This window comes from Pinus tabuliformis, chromosome 3_2 (assembly GCF_031772625.1).
Source record: "Pinus tabuliformis cultivar Carrire ecotype Pingquan chromosome 3_2, CPIR1, whole genome shotgun sequence".
In the NCBI taxonomy this organism is placed as follows: Eukaryota; Viridiplantae; Streptophyta; class Pinopsida; order Pinales; family Pinaceae; genus Pinus; species Pinus tabuliformis.
Genome location: NC_142302.1, coordinates 101,491,345 through 101,509,054, shown reverse-complemented (window position 1 = coordinate 101,509,054; position 17,710 = coordinate 101,491,345). Strand labels below are relative to the sequence as shown.

At 36.7% G+C, this 17,710-nt stretch overlaps 1 protein-coding gene and 1 pseudogene across 1 annotated transcript in view; both read right to left on the bottom strand.

Moving 5' to 3' along the window:
• The window catches only part of LOC149180045 (protein TIC110, chloroplastic-like), a 207,922-nt gene extending 204,566 nt beyond the window's left edge, over positions 1-3,356 (bottom strand). The window contains exons 1-2 of the mRNA XM_089415874.1: positions 2,595-3,356; positions 1,310-1,369 (exon numbers count right to left, since the gene is read on the bottom strand). Coding sequence (XP_089272000.1) covers positions 1,310-1,369; positions 2,595-3,118 — 584 coding nt within the window. The 5' untranslated portion in view covers positions 3,119-3,356. The remainder of the gene's footprint in view (positions 1-1,309; positions 1,370-2,594) is intronic.
• Positions 3,357-9,557: 6,201 nt separating this feature from the next.
• Positions 9,558-10,254, bottom strand: LOC149180044 (small ribosomal subunit protein uS3z pseudogene; annotated as a pseudogene).
• Positions 10,255-17,710: the final 7,456 nt, after the last annotated feature.

The following is a 17,710-nucleotide window of genomic DNA, read 5'->3' as shown; positions in this document are numbered from 1 at the left end:
GATAGGTGCTTCTGCATAGGCCAGGTGTCAAGCATGCAAGGGTCGTCCCAAGCCTCACTTAGGAAACTTGCCTAATCAACCTCAGTTAAGTTGTTTTTTATAATTTTCCTAAGTCTCAGGTAAATTGCGTTAATTAAAGTCAATTAATTAATGTTGCCTATTGAGCTAGGAAAATCTAAGGAAATGTAACTTAATTACATTAGTGACTTAGACTTAATATCAACCACTGATCTTAAGTGAGGTGAGATGTAATCTCATCTGTCAATCACTTTGGAAATTATGGTTAGGGTTTTAAACTTTAGCTCAATAAAGCATTATAAAAAACAGCCTATGGAGAGAAGGAGACACAGTTTTGAGAAAGCATTTCTCACTGAGTGTGAGACAGTGATTGTGAAAACACGAGCTGAGAAGAAGAAAAAAGGAGTAGCAGTAAAGGAAAAGAAGAGCCAGCAGCTGATCACAGATCTAGCTGTGCTTTTCAGTGAGATCGAGTGAGTTTTTAGGCAGCAAAATGGCAAACATAGAGGAAGCAGCTAGGGCATGGCCTGAAGACTGTACAAGCCATACGGTTGAGTCCATCTTCTGCCCAGAATTCATACAATAGTGTGCAGGTATGCGTTTCTACATATTGGGGTTTTTCCTGGGCTAAGTTCAGCAAAGTTAAATTGCTGTAAATTCCAGATTTTCTATGTGGGCCATTTTCCCAGTTAGGGAGCCCTCACTGTTTTGATAAATAGTGTGAAGTTTAGTTTGAGGGTAGATTTCTGTGTGTGAGAATTTGTTTCCTGTGTTTGCTTCCGCTGAAAATTTCTAAGTTAAAATTCCGATGTATTTCTTATTCGGTAGATTCAGATTCTTATAAGTAATGAGTTACTTTAAAAAACAAGACAAATTGATCGGAGAATCACCCCTTTTGTTTTAAGTTTTCATATATATAACTAATAAATCTATCTAGCTATTAAGACTTAATGTGTGTTTCGTGTAAGACCATTTTTCTAAATAAATGCAGATATTTTACTTCAAGACAAATGCATTCTGACTCCAAATTTAAGATTAGACTACAATACAAGAAAAGTTCCTATTTTCCCTGTAAGTGTTATACTGTGAACTTGGAGATGTCAAAAACTAATCAGCCTGGCCATGTGGAAAGTAGTTTTCTAGATACTATGGTTCCAACAATGTTAAGGAGTCGATTGTAAATCAGCAATTATAGGGTGGGCTAGATTATTTTTACATGTCTATAGACAGAGCGCACACCACAAGTGTCTAATGAAAACATACAAAGGAAAAAGGTAACATCTCTACTAACCGTTCATAAAGGTTGCATAGCTCGGCATTGAAAGCTTCATCCTGTTTGCTTACCCCGTACCTGAACAGTTTTTAACCAGCAAAAAGCATCCTTGACGTCAACCAATAAAGTTAAAGGATGTAAAAACCAAAATTTCATAACACATGTATATCGTGCTAATGTCAACTTCCTAAATGCTGATGAACTAAGATACTCAACGAGCGAAATGGGAAACCAGTACCAATGTACCATTGTTCAGGAAATTTGGTGAGCATTTTCACTGGGAAAAATGACATGTGATCAAAAGCATCAAGCACGATGCTTTAAGTTCACTTTTCAATTTCATAAACTTGTACTTTCTTCATAAACAAGAGCGATAACTTATAAGAAATAAATGATTTTAGTCTTTGGATATTTAAGATGATCAATCATCAAAGTGATAGTGATAGCGATGCCGAAAGGAAACGAAAATGAAAATAACAAATTCCCTGGCTTCCCCTTTTTAAGGGAATAATGGACTTAAGGTCGTTATCTTATGGCTGTTATATTAAATTATTTTGCTATGACTGGTGACTTCACAGTCAATGATGACTCCGATGAGGGCCTGTATTGCAGGCCCCTCATCTCAGCAGCCAACCTTGGTTCCTTTTCCCAGTTTCAGCAGACTTTGACATCGTCTCCTCTGTTTAGCACTGAGACTTATTTTTACTTGCACCTTCTTTTATATCATCTCTGATTCTAGTTGGACGCACAGTTTATGCTTTAAGTATTGATTTAGGAATTGCTTACACACTTCATGCGTTGAGTATTGATTTAGGAATTGCTTACGCACTTCGACGTCGTAATTACAATGTGCTTACATCTTCTCTGCTTCTAGTTAGACATATAGTTTATGCTTAAGTATTGATTTAGGAATTGCTGACACACTCCAACGTTGTCATTACAATGGGTGTTCAAAATTATCTTATACTGACAAAGGAATGATTTTCTTCCAAATTATACTAATGATGTGGCTAGCAATTTCCCCAAAGTAAATGCGGAAATCTTGAGGACTTTGCCCAAGGCAGTACTGCGAATAAACTAGACATGGCAAAAATTGATATTAACTAGCATGGGCTTCTTCGTGCTTATTTTTACTGCCAATTAATTTAGGCAAAAGGGCCTGGAACAAAGATTATGCTATGTTGGGGTAAAGACTATGGTAAAGCGATTTTGATTCATCATGGGACAATGAGAATTATTATTAAAAAAAAAGAATTAAAACAATAAGGGGAAGAAGAATTTGATTATCGAAGAGGTTGCTTACTTATGAAGTAGGGAGTCAATCTCTTCCCTGTTAAGAGAGGTAGGATCATCGCATTTGACGACCTTATTGTGCAGAGCAGCGGCGGCGATCCTGGGAGCTGTGGAGTTCAAAGCATAAGCAGTGGCTCCGCCTGCCACTCCAAGAGCCAGAGCGCCCCCGAATGCAGCGGTTCTCGTGCCTTTAGTAGTGGCTCCCACGGCGTATCCTGCTGCCAGTGCTCCCGCCACTATGACAGCACAAACCCCGTATCTCGCAGGGGCAGACAGACTTTCGAAAACTTTCTCGGGCCCCGAAAGCTGCTTCTCGCCTCCAAATATCAGTTGCGAAGAAGGAGGAGCTTCGCCCGCATCTGCTTCAGGAGCCATCGAAACCCTGACCTTGATATTCATGCGCCTTTTGCATTTATTTCTGCCCGGCGATCGGTTCGAAAGACCGTACGAGGGTAAGAACTTGGGAGCTGCAGAGGAGGAGACCTGCGAGTTTAGCTGCCCAGGGAGCGTAAGTGCGGGAGCTGGGAACGCCATTGTTTCTTCTTTTCTCGGCCCTGCTCTTCCCTTCTGTACCTACCAGGAGAAGTTGGATTGACGATTGAATTCTTATGGATAAAATTTACACAGTATGGGTTAAATTTTTGTTATTTGGGGGCAAGAAGGGTAGTTTCTCTGAGCAGATTTGGCTATGCCAACTCGACCCGTGACGGCTTGACGTTAGGCGGAGAGCTTCATGTGAGCAGGATATGAATTTTCCAAACGTGCGCAACCAAAAGAAGAGGATCTTCAACGCAGAAGAGCCAAATACACGAGTAAGTAGGATATTCTACATTATGATTAGTAGAGCGGTAGGATTAGTTTTATTAAACTTTCTTTTGGTTGGTGGTTCAATATGTTAACCGGGAAAGTTATTATTAATTGATTTTTCATTTCATATTTTTTTATGATTTTAGTTTAATTGGAATGAAGTAAAATTTATAAAAACATTTTTTTAATGTTTCATGAGAATTTTAATAAGGGGGAATTTTATTTTTGAACAAATTTATTAAATATTCATCCATTTTTATTGCGAAGAACGGTTTTTTGGGTTCACAAAATCACTGTAGTATTTTTTATTTTAAACACTAATTAAAATATAAATAAAATAATATTTATTATTTAAAATATAATAATTAAATTTCGATTTTAATCCTATAATCATTGGAGTTGATGTCATGGATACGTATGAGAGGTTGATGTGAACATAAGTGGAGGATAAAAATCAGATAACGTCAACTTTGAAATGCATAAAGTGTAATTATTTGTTATATATATATATGGGTGGTGTTATCTTGAATATTCCATGTATAGATAGATATATTGTGATATAGTCAAATTTGTATCATCTTTAGAATTTATATAAAGTTTATATGAAAGAATTTATATATAAGTAAATTAGCATTTGTATCAAAAGGTGTAAAGACACGTGAAGTATAGATGAATGTAGAGTGATGTAGAGGTAGTGCTATAAGACACATTGATAAAAGTATAAATGAATGTAGAGTGACGTAGAGGTAGCGCTATAGTAAACAAGGATGTGGACGTGAAAGGCATGAGAAATCAGGGGATAAGGGGTGGGAGAAATCAAAAGGATTTGGTAAAGCAGAGGGTTGCATGTGGGACATCATTGTGTTATCAAAATCTGGCGAGTTGTCGAGGCAATCAGATGCCCTCATAGAGATAGAGATAACCACAAAATAATAGGGAAGACAATGAATCAAGCAAGTAAAGACTTAGAAATTAAATTTGTTGAAATAGCGAGACGAAAGTGGAAAAAGACATATATGGAAATGTTGGCATGCACCCTATCACATAGATTTTCTATAATTATGTTTTGCTCAATTCATGACTTCATCAAGTTCCCACTCTTCACTAACTCTTCATCTATAAGAGGTGTATCCATGGCATGGCATTGCAAGTAGCGGAATAGTTTGGCATTACATCCACAATGATGTGTTTTGCGACATCCAAATTGCCAACAACATATACATGGTAGACTTCATCAGCATGATTAAGAACAAGTTTTTTGGTTGATTCCTTGATTACTAAAACTAGTTTATTACTGGTAATGGGAGTAACTATATCTATAACATCATCAAGTCAAGAAAGTCTGGAATTTAATTTCTTGAAGATACACAACAGATGAGCTTCTTTCCTACAGATTCAAGAAGTGCTTCAATGATGACCTAATGCAAAATGGCATTTGTTCCAATTGCTTCTTTGGTAACCAAGAATGTTCTAAAATAAATTGCAAAAACTTAGCAATTCATGGGACAAAACACTAATCGGGAAAATTTGAGATCTACCTTTATAAAGTTGCAATGGAAGATTATAGGTTTATGCCATAATAGGTTACCAAGTCACAGATAAGACTATCTTTTTTATCACTCCTGAAATAGGGCTTTGAACAAATCTTACAAAGTCACCCTTGACATATGAATAAGGGCTTGGCAAATGGGTTAACTCATATCGACTAGTGTTGTTATGTAGTTTTTTATGCCACTCCTCCATCGATAATGAAAGATAAAATCGGTATCTTGAGGCTTGGAATTATAATGCCTTGCATTGTCAGATCTTCTGGCCCAAGGTAAATGCCCTTGTGATTATCCATATATTGTAACCGTAATATGAGAGACATTTGAAGGATTCTAAAGTTGGCCAACTTCAAATTCCCCGTGTATAATTGTTCGAAGGCGAGGCTCCAAAATACTAATTAGGAATTCGAATAGTGAATTCTATTAAAGAGACTTGGCTCAATTCTTGCCATCTTTCATTTTTTTCCTCGGTTACATAGTAAACAACTTACAATGTTTCTCCCTATGCTAGTCTTAGTTAAATTATTTGGCATTTCCAAAAAGGATTAAACAAAAAAAAACCAAGTATTTGGAATTTCTAAAAATACCTATGTGTAACTAATAATTCCAACCCTTCAATAAATGATATGTCAAGTCATTCAAACGATCTTAGTGGGTTTGGACCATGAAAATTCACAAGAAACTCAAATTACAAGCCATCTTCCATTTTTCCATATATGGGTTGTTTATTTGGCACTGTCATCTTCTATTAACAAGTGCAGACTTCCAACAGCCAACTTTGTTAAAAACCCAAAACTATAAAAGTTGAGTTTTTGATGAAATGACAACACTAAAGGTAGAATTCAACATTTGGGTATTTTTTATCATGAGCTCAATCCAAGGGTTTTTCTGTCAAACAATGTTCTACAAAATAACCTCACCAAATCTCACAAATAATTGCCCATCAAAAGTGTTGTTGCTCGTGTTGGTGCCTTTAACATCTTTATGGTAGCCTTCTGCATACTCATCCAAGTATCTCTTGTAGTTGTTACTGGGTGCTAGTTGGTTTACTCTGCTACTTGGAGCTTGTTTAGCAGCTAACAATAATGACTATAAAACCTTAGCAACATCATGCATGGTGTGACAATTTGATGGCCATCTTCTATGTTGTGTGATCTTCTCGCATATCTCGCATAGCTCTCAAGGCATTACGTTTCTTTTTTGGTAGCATCCCTACATATAGCAATATATTTCAAGATAGTAGTTATATTTTGGTCTATAGTTGATATTTGTATTATTTTATGGATGATGTTATGGCTTAGACATTAATGAATAATTTATTTTTTTTATTTTGTTGCTAATCTAGTTCCCCTGGTGGTAGCCCAACAACTTTTGACTATGTATAATTTCTTCTTTAATTAATACAAATTGAGAGCTAGCTTACAAAAAAAATGGTGTGTATAGAAAGCATAGGGAAGAAATTCAGGTCAAGGATTGGTGTGCACTGGGTACCATAACCCATATTCTGGAACTTAGGGAAACATAGAAGGAGGTCAACACTTTCATGCAGAGTCATCATCAAAAATATCTGGAGTTATCATCATAAATGGGTTCTTTGCAACTGGGTTCTCTTTCACCTTTGTCCATCGGTTCTATTGGCAGTATCATTGTCAGTCATACATGTTAGTTGTATGTATGTTTTGGCCTTCACCGGGCTTTGATTGTTACTACACAATCAAGAATCCCCAAAAGATTCCATTACCAATCCAATTTTTTGTCTGTCAATGACAAGGAAATTGATGAAGATTGTTACTCTTTCTATTTGTTGTATCTACCAGAAAGATCATTCAAATGAAATGTTACAGAGGCCATCATTAACGGATTTGATCAACAGTGGTTATTGATGTAATTCGCTTGGAAATCAAATAAGGTGGTGACACCTGCTATTGGCTTCCCAACAAACAAAGATGTGACTTCATTCAAGTGCAGTGGAAAACCATTCGTATTTGGTGGTGCACACGTGTTATCATGGCAGATATTAGAGCACCAACATGGAATGTTGATGTGTTGATCAATCAACACCTGGCCTTCTTTCTCTCTATTTTGTTATGCTTATATGCCAGAAACATTAGTATCGATGAGGATCATCTCATTCTTCATCTCGATCAGTCTTCAGAAAGTCCATTGCAGATGGTATGGCATCTATTGATGCTTGATCCTAAGGTTGTTAGAGTGAGCTCCAAGGTGAATCCATTATCTATGGTGGTCCATTCATGATGTCAAAGTTGTTTGTTTCATTTTAAATCTATGAGGAAAAATCTTCATGAAAGCCTTCAACCAAACAGTTGACAACAAAACCTGCAACCCTTTCCATCGAAAATGCAATGTACGATGGCAACCCCCGTGCACCAATTATTCCCTGGCATTTGAGAATATGGCCAGATATGGATAAATATATTCTATATGGACAAGTTTACAGGAGTGATTATGGGTGTTTTGTGATCAGAAGCAAGAGCTTGCATGATGGGTAGTCAATTCTCTAAATAATGAAGACAACCATAAATGACCATTCCTCATTGTTTTTTGCCCAAACCTAGGCAACTTATCCATTTGAAGTCTTAATATATTTTTTTAGCCATCTGAGTATACATTCGATCAATTCAGCTCTAAGTCTTCTTCATGGGTTTCACTTGCCTTTTGGGCTTGGTCATTTTGCCTTCTGTCACAAAAATTCAATGGATTGGATTTTGGATATGTTCAGTTCCAATAGTCATCCAATTTGAATTCAAATCAAACATTTGATATATAAAATGAAAGAAAAAGTATTTTGGACACCACCTCAGGAAATTCATGCTAAAATTCTTTAGTGCAAGTCGTGATTTCTGATAATTGCAAAATATTGATTTACGACGTGAAATTGTATCATAGCCCATCTTGTAATGAAGTTTTCATTCTTACTGTTTACAGTGTTAAATGTGTTTAGTGCCATATGGTGTTCATAATTTAGTACTTCATGCAAATCATGAGTTATGATAATTGCAATATAATTATGTACACTGTGAAGATTGTATTGTAGCATTGGATCTTCCTGAACTGAAGTCTTTAGTTTTGGCTTAGTTGGGGGCTTTTGGTATTTAAACTATTAAATATGTGAAGTGCCATATAGTTGGTGAGGTTTTTAATTGGCTGCATCAATTCTGCTTTAATCTTCTTCATGGATTTCTATTGCCTTTTGGTCTCGGTCATTTTTTCCTTCAGTTGCCTTTTGTCTCCGAATTTTTATAAATCCGATTTTGGATCAGTCCAATCCAATTCCAAATGTCGCCCAATTTGAATTCAAATCAAACATTTGATATGTAAAATGGAAGAAAAAGTATTTTTGACACTACCTTTATGAAAAGTATGCCTTACTTCTTTAGTTCAAGTCACAACTTTGATGATTGCAAAATATTAACTTACTATGAGAAAATTGTGTATCATAGCCCCGGATCTTCTTGTAATAAAGTTTTTGGTTCTAGCTTAGTAAGGCCTTTTTGCTATTCACAATGTTAAATGTTTCTAAGTGCTATATGGTGTTCATAATTAATTAGTTTCCTGCAAATCACGAGTTTTGATAATTGCGATGTGATGATGTACAACGTGAAAATTGAGTTGTACCCTTGGATCTTCTGGAGCAAGTTCACCACGCAGTCCTACCCTGTAATCACAAAAAAAGAACAATAAATCAAGAATGAGAAAATGAGTACTGGTATTGAAAGTGAATCCCGACCTAGGGTTTGACATTTGAATTACCTAAAGGGGGTTGGTAAATGACAAGCTTTTACGCCCATTAAAACCAAAAGTGATAGTCAAATGAACCTGGATTCAGCGTGAACCCTTGGTTGTTTCTATAAGGAAAGCCACACAAGTATTAATACCTGTTGCAAAAATAAAAAGTGTACATTAACAAGAAATTAAAAAAAACACCAGTGATAAACAAGTCATCGCTCAAACCTTCGTAAAAATAAAATAAAATAAAACATGAGGATCTAACCTAGAAAAAATAACCATGCTTCTAAATCGCCATCCAGATCCTCACTCCGGAAGACTGCAAGTTATGGTACCTCGAACAAAGAGTGAGGATCTGAGTCATAGATGTAAAATCAAGCTTTGCTTTCTGGTTTCAAGATTTGTAATTTGAATATGCAGATGATGTTCCGAGTGTGAGGTTTAGGGTAGATCTCGGCACTTATATTAACCCACGTTCCCCTCCTCATTCAAAGGGTCTTCTTGGTCCCTCTTTTTTTAGTAAACTGGTATACTCAATTGTTCCAACTCCTTATCTCAATTCTAATGTTCCCTTCGCTCAATTGTAATGTTCCCTTAGCCTTTGGACTAGGCGCCTTCATCCATAAGTCTCCATAGATGTTCCCCTGCATACCAAGATCTCTATCTCAACATGTATTTTTTTTAATACAAAAAGCTCAAAGATTCTGCATAATCGACAACTTCAAGTTAACATTTTAAGCTAAAGAACTATACCTGCCAATGATCTCACGATATCTTTACCCACAACACCGTTAGGAAAAGACATAATAACTTCCCTATTTTGTTTTATCTAATAAAAGCAGAGGACCGATGCAAATTAATAGGGGGAAAGCCTAAGCCAATATTTCAACTTCATTCCTAATGATTGGCTTGGCAGAGAAATCGTCCTCATCCTTGGGAGTGTGGATGGTAACCAAGTGAGGCAATGGTTTTGTTGGCCCTTGCTTGCCATTAGGATCCCAATCCAACATGATCTTCACTTTAATTCCAGGAACACCCTGTGTCAACAAAACCTGCCTCACTACCCAATCAATGTATTCATTAATAGGTTGACCAGAAGAAATCATGTAGCCATCTTTGAATTTCATTGGCACATTGTGCCCTAAGTTTTCCACTAACAATAACTTCACAACCCTTAGCACCACTTTCCATGATAAACTGCAACACTCCATAGCAAGCTCTTCGAACTGCAAGACCTCCGAGCAGCTTGTAGTGCAAAGATTCAGCTTGAGCAATTGCACAAAGCCCTCTGTTGTTCACCTTCTCGGCATAAAGCTCGATAGTGCCCACGGGAAAATTGAATCTTTTCTGAACAACAGATGTCAACTCCTTGATTCTCCTCCCTTTCTCGCCAAGAACATTCTGGGTATGAGTCGCCTGAATGATGATCTTCGTCTGCATAGGAGTCACACGGACCTCCACGCTAGAGTATCCATCCTCCACAAGCTCGCGAGTAAGGACTTCGTTCAACTCAGCAAAAAACACACCATCTGCGACAAACTTTCACTTCTTGCTCATATGTTTCGCCATTGTTGTTTCTTGTAAGAGGTACCGACCAACTTCTCTTAAACTCCCTCCTCCCTCGCGGCCTTCCGTTCATTCACTCTTAAAGTTAAGGTAATGGAACCAGCCTATCGAGGATGGTGTGAACACTACAGGTTCCTGAAAGAGAAAGGCAGGAAATACAGTCATTCTAAGAAGGAAGGAGAACCATTCATCTGCCCCAGCCACCCCCACAAGCCATACATAACATATAGCATACCCTATTTGTGACCAAGTTTGTGCCATACGCAATGCTGCAGAAATAGGTATGGCGGAGGATGGCGTGAGTACAGAACTGTCAGAGGCAGTATGGGGAGAATATGGCGTGAGTACAGAATCGTCAGAGGCAGCATGGGGAGAACATTGGCAGAAGGCCCTATGGCAATTTTTATTAGATGGAGAGATTGAACACATGTCAAAATTTAATTTTATGGAAGGGCGAAAATCAAGCTCTCCCATTGGCTGGGGTGAACAGTGTTTGCCCACCCCAAGCCAGCAAAGAAAACGCATATCGACGTAATTATAATTCACATAAGTTTATATGAAAGAATTTATATAAAAGTAAATTAAATGGTTATAGAACTAGCAATTGCATTAAGAGGTGCAAAGGTACGTTGAAAGCTCAAGACTGGACTTTGTGAGGTTTTCGTGAGCCTCGTTGTTTGAGTAGTTCGAGTTTCTCGCAAGGGCAACGGGGGCGGGGTTGGAGGAACCATCGGGATTGTTTCTTTTCCATTCTTTTCCCATCTATTGCATTTTTCTATCAAAGTTATGTCTAGATTCTTGATCATGCATTCACGATTAACTTTTCCCAACGAGCATTTTAAATTGTGCATTCATAGATAATTTTTCCCAATGAGCATTGTAAATTGTGAATTTTATCCGTTGATGATTTCATGGCTTCCATGGTTTCAAATGCATTTTGTTTTGCAGCAAGGCGGATCCAATAATTCAAATTATGCTACGATGGCATTTTTTTCCCTGGATTTCTATGCGAAATTCAGTTTCCACCGGACTTTATTTGACGACTGCTTTCTTTGAACCTATACCCTTGAGTGGGATCTTTATCTCTTGCTCGAGTAGAATGCTTGATTTTATGGGGATTTTGAGCCAACATTATCTTTTCGCTTGATACCTCAACAGTGGCAAATTGGCCATCGCCCAATGAATGGCAGTCATGCACTCTCAAACTACTTGCAACCATAGTTACCAAGTTTGAATTCGAATTCAATATGATACTATAAAAATTCGGATGAAAAAATTTCAATTCAGAAAAAAATCGATAGTATACATCTGAGAGAGAGAGAGATATCTTTTTCCCTCTAACAATAATGTTTTCTCTTAATTTTTTCCCTCATTCATTCTAAATTTTTGAATAATTTCTAATAATTCTAAATAATATAACTTTAACAACCTTACATATATAATTAAAAAAAAAACATCGCTTCGTCTTTTCTGCCGAACCTTATTTCAAAACTTAAATCTAACCTAGTTACTTAGTTTTAAAACTTTTTTGTCCAAAAAACTTACTTAATAAATAAATACACATTCTAGAGATATTTTGAAAATAAATCTTAGTTCACTTTACAAATTTTCTCTTTCTCTACTTTCTTGACTTTCCAACCTTCTAAAGTAATGATAAAATTGATAAGTAATTTTTTTCCTATTTCACAATTATTTTTATCTCCTTTTCTTTTAAGATGGTGGCAGTTATTTATATATGTTTAAAAACTAATGGCCTTGGTATTCTACGTAAACCAACCCTGAGCAAAGCTATATTTTCCAAAGAGGCTAGGACTCAAGAGTAAAACTAAACCAAGCCCAAGCATATTAACATTTCAACTCCGACCAATCCAAGCCAACACTATTGACCATGGTGCACCCGCTCTTAACTCCATCGAAAACATTGTAAGTTACGAAATATTGTTTTCTTTAACAAGGTGCCTAATGAACAAATCTATACAGGAACTGAACCAAATTTTATACAAATATTCGTTATTCGAATCAAATTAACGAATTTTTGAACCTTTTGCGAATTTGGTAACTATGCTCGCAACCAACATTAAAAGACCAAAGAGTACACAAATGCCTACTGTGCATAAGCCTAAAGGGATGCCAATTTCCCACCACATCAGCGCGGGCCTTGTGCCATCCATTTTGGGAATCTTTCTCAGACAAATATACTAAGCGTGGGATAAAACCTCGAGTATACATTTTTGAGAAACTTTTTTGGTCAATTTTATGTATTTTAGGAACATTGTCCTTATCATTGAAATGATTGAAAAATAATCAGAGTTCTGTAAGTTCTAAACCTGCAATGATTTAGACAGATCTGACGCTAAAAGGGTTCACCATTTTTGCATTTTCATCAAATTTTATCCCTATCTGGTTAATTCTTTTGTTTCTCAACTTGTGTTATCCAATGCTTCGAATTTTTGGGTTTTGTCATGGTGGACAATTTAGTGCAGTGTCTGATGGTGTTTTATTTGAATTTTGAGTAATTGGAGATTATTGTTTGAAGGCATCATAGATGTTGTCAGTATGACCACTTTATTTCCACAAACATTCCTCAACTAAGTTGAATGATGACATATTCTGTGTCGCGCGACATAACTTTATCATTGTGTGCTCGTCACGTTTCCTTGTTCATCTAGTGGCAGACTGCATTGCCTGGGGGCAGGGGATAGACTTTGACGGGTAAAATGCTCGTCATTTGTTTACTTGTCACATATGGTAAGAAGTTGTGAACTTGTTACCAACATAAAGGAAAGGAAAATGGTTAATGTGTTAATTGGAATCTGTCTGTTAGATTTCAAATTGCTATTTCATTGGGTTTGACGGCCCACCTCTCATCCCGTCGAATGGTTTGAAGGTGAAAACGAAAAGGTAGGTATCGCTACCGATTGAACTTCCTTCTGCCTCTTAAGATCAACAACTCATATTCCATCACAATACCAAAACATTAAAGAGGTAAAGGGATCAACTGTGTTTGAAACTATGGACTCTGGATATAAAATCAGGCGAAGGGAAGTTGGGCCTTCAATGACTCTCTGGTTCAACTTCTAAAGTTGTCTTCTGATTTGCGTGCGAGATATGCTCCTTCATTCTCTTCGTCCAGGCATGCATTCCTGGTTTACTGAGAGGCCTTATAAAAACCCAAGCAACCGAGTGATTGGAGTCTAAAACACATGCAACATCACCTTTTGTGGAAACTCGTGGACGTTAGCGCCTTCAAACCTGAAGTCAACGCAAGAAGACCTTCCGGCGGGAGAAGAAAACGAATAAGAACCAGGGAAATGATAAATATCCATGTGTCAATTTTTAATAGGTGCAAGGAGGACGAAATTGAGGGCCTCTTATTGGTTGGGGTGAACAGTGTCCGCTCACCCCAAGCCCGCAGAGTAAACGCCTTCGGTGTGAAAATGTGCAAGTAGACGAGATTTTTGGAATTGTGCAATTTGCATTATTATGTATATTATATGTTAGTTTACATTATTATGTGCATGTAGAAGTATATAAAGTATAAATTTTGAATTTATATACATTAGTAAATTCCAACAACATTAAAGACTTAATACCTCAGAGTCGAGCGTAGAGTCTAGCGTACAAACCGAGATCAGAGGAAATTAAGGCATTCGTGACAGGTCAATCGAAAGCATTAATGGTGTGAGAATGGCAATATATCTCACTTGCAATCACCACCTGCCACATTCCATGCTCAAGGTAGGGTGTTTGGATAATAGAGCATTTGCAATCAATGTTGCATTGGGAAGAGATACAAGGGTTAATTTCGGGAAACTCCTATTTCCAACCCCATAGAAAAGTAAACGCTGCCTGACATGCGAGGCAAATAGCTTTCGCCCTCTAAGTGACAGCACGCGAATCGAGATAGCAGCAAGATAGCAGCGTGGAGAGACAGCACGCGAATCGAGATAGCAGCGTGGAGAGAGAGGGCGAAAGCTATTTGCCTCGCATGTCAGGCAGCATTTACTTTTCTATGGGGTTGGAAATAGGAGTTTCCGTTAATTTCGTTGGGGTCCTTCAATCAACCATTTTAGTGTTGAGAGCGTTGTGAAGTTGAGCAGTAAGTTGTAACAATGAAGGAAACTTATGTCTTGTTGCCATGGTCCGTGAGCAGGGTCAACCTAGGCAGAAGAGGTTGTCATCCTTAGCCTCCATGGCACATACCAGGAGCTCTTAGATTTGATGAGGACCTTCCACTTCGTATCAAACGAATGGTTGTTGAGATGGAAGCATAAGAAATTGGAAATACATGTGATAGTAATTGGAAGTTGTGAAATATGCTTGGAAGGCATCTGAGAGACCAGGAAGATATTTTGAGGGTGACATAGAATTGTATCATTGACTTAGGCTTCCACCTTGTCCAAGCAAGGTCTACTCTATGTCTCCTAGCTGGAGTGCCTCTCGCACCTTCCAATTCTCCGAACAACTTGGGTTCTCCCTCTCCAAGTCCCCCAAACTCAGATCTTCATGGTGCTTAACCTCCTAGTCCTAAGAAGCAAGAGCTAGCAAAAAGGGAGGAGAGGACCATAGAAAAACCAGGACTACTGAAAAATGTTGGGAAGAAGCGAGCCACTAGTAGCAAGGCATCAACTATTGACATGTCGAGGGAAGAGACACTCCCACGGGGCGCAGATACCTGCTTTGGAAGAATGACAGTCGAATGGGAAATACCATCATTGTTGCACCACGGTTCTCAGAAGGTTGAGACAACCCCTGCAGCTAACTTCCAACATGTACAGGAGCGCCCTCGAGAGCCAAGAAGAATTTCCTCTAATTCCTCTTTTTTTGCATATTAATTATGTTTTCAATGTTAAAATTTTGCTACAAAACACTCAGGGAGACCATCTGGTTTCCCAATCTTCGCCAGATGGTCTTCCCTAGGACTGACATTGTGCTAGTTTAAGTTTAGATGGGTTTTTTCTATTTTTTAACATGTTTAATCTGAACCAGGTTCGGAGACGAACTTACATGCTTGTACACTTTGTAAATTACCACTAATTTGACGCATTCTAGCTTAAAAAAAAACATTAAAGACACAATAAAATTAAAAATAAATAAAATACGAAGAAGTGAAAATATATCTACAAACTAGACTTTGCTACAATTTTTTTATGAATTTCAATTCCACTTTTAAACATTCGTAATAATTTTAAGAAATATCAAAATTGAACACTACCTTAGTTTAGAAGAGTCCCTTTGTGGCATTTCATTCCAAACATAGGATTAAAGATCTAAGATAGAAACTCAAGTCTCCATCTAAAGGCTATAAAAAGATTTTCAAGTATTGCACCAAATCCAAACATAAACCCACGCACTTTGTGCCATCCCATCTTGTCGTCCTTCATGAAGGTGATACTTTAGAGAATGTTTGAGAAGCATAGTGGATAGTCCCAAGGAACAGATATGAATGCATGTTCATGTGGTTCTCCCACTTGTCTAAGCATATTAATTGGACCATTAAGAAGGTTAAGTGGTTTAAAATGTTGAGGAGTAGCAAATTTCCTCAAATGCACCCCGTTCCCCACCCCTACAATTTCTCTAATTAATTTCAAAATATAGGTTACAGGCCTTTTGGCCCATTAAATATGCCATACTTTTTAGCCATCTCAAGGAGTGGTAGAACGTGACACTTTTGAATCCTTCTATTAGATTTCGAATGCAACGAATCATCATGTTCATATGAATTTCCTTTGGAAGGGTTTATTTACATCTACCGAATAACAACCATTGAGTCACTAATTACAAAAGTACTTTTTATGTTTTGACTCTTCTTTATTTGGATTCATTTCCAAAGGGCCAAGGCTTTTGCCTAGTTGTTTGTTGTTTCTACAAGTCCTCCCTCTACCTTGCGCCACAATAAATTATAGGGACTCTTAATAGCTATGGTATTGTTGATATCTTTCTATTGCAATTTACCTAGATATGACTATGCGTTATATAGTTAAACATTATAGCAAATTTGGCTTTAAATAGTCCTTATAAGAAAAAAAAACCTACTTGTTGACTTGGAAATTTAGTAATCAATAGAATTTAAAAAAAAAATATGAGCAAAATAATAATCAATGAATTGAATATACAAAAGTAAAGTATGAGCATGTGTCAAGTTTTTATTTGACAATATTTAACTATATACACACATTATCTTGGTTAAGGTATTGGTGAGATCATCATAATATATGATAAATCTCTTTAAAATACTAAATATGGAATATTTTATATTACCGGTACTACCATTATTTATTTTATGATATCTATTATTGTTTATTTATTGTACTTTCATTAATATTATATATTAATAATAATTTTCACTTATGTGATATATTATAATTATAATATCTAATTTTGTAGGGTCACATTCGAGCCAAACGTCAAATTGGTGTGTGAGACCTCATTGTTTGTGGAACATGGGATCTCCTCCACATAATAATTTGACTACTAAAATATATAGAGGTGTACATACCCTATCTACCTCTAGATTTGAACCTATGACCTCCTACGAGGAAATATATGTTCTTAACCATTAGGCATATTCAATAAAGATTGTGTACTAGTGGACCTAATGGCTAAGAGCATGTGTTTCCTCCGAAGAGGTCATAAGTTCAAATCCAAAGCAAGGTAGAGCATGTACGCCTTCATAGAGTTTAGTAGTCAAATCTATATTTGAAGGTGGGTCCACTGTCCCACAAACAAGGGGGTCTCATATACCAATTTGGTGTCTGGCTTAGTCGTGACCTTAAAATGTAATATATGATCATTATATAATGTTGGATTGTTATTATTATTATAGTATTATGTTATATATAATTCTATATTATTATCACAGTTATTAAAGACATATTATATTATTATGTATTATTGTTATATTATATATTTTTAATTATTATATTATTATATAGCTATGGTTGTTGATGCAGGAGCATTCAACTTCCAAGTCAAAATATATTTTGACTAGAGTAGGGGTCTTTTCAATTACCAAGGGAGTTAGTTCCCTACATGTGTGAAGTTGTTTAATTTAATGTGTTTTCCTAAGTTTATAGAATAATTGTACATAAATGATTTATGTGAGGATTGATGTAACCATATCTACTCTTTAGGAGAGATCTCAAGAGTATTTTGGAGGACTTGAGAGATTTTAGAATTATTTTAACTCATGAGAGGATTTTGTGGATCTAGGAAGTCTAAGATAGGAATTTGTTGAAGAAATTGTGGATCTGAACTAATTCTAGTTCAAAATTATCTTTTCTACAAATATAATGAAATTCATGAGAATGCGTAGGGAGTAGAGGTGTGATAGAGGAGAAGGATTCGAGAGGATCAAAGGCCAAAGAGGGCCATAAGGTTGAGAAGGGCTTCATTGTTGTAATCAGGCCAGGGAAGGCCTATTGTAAATATTGTTAGTTTATTTATTAATAGAAGAAGT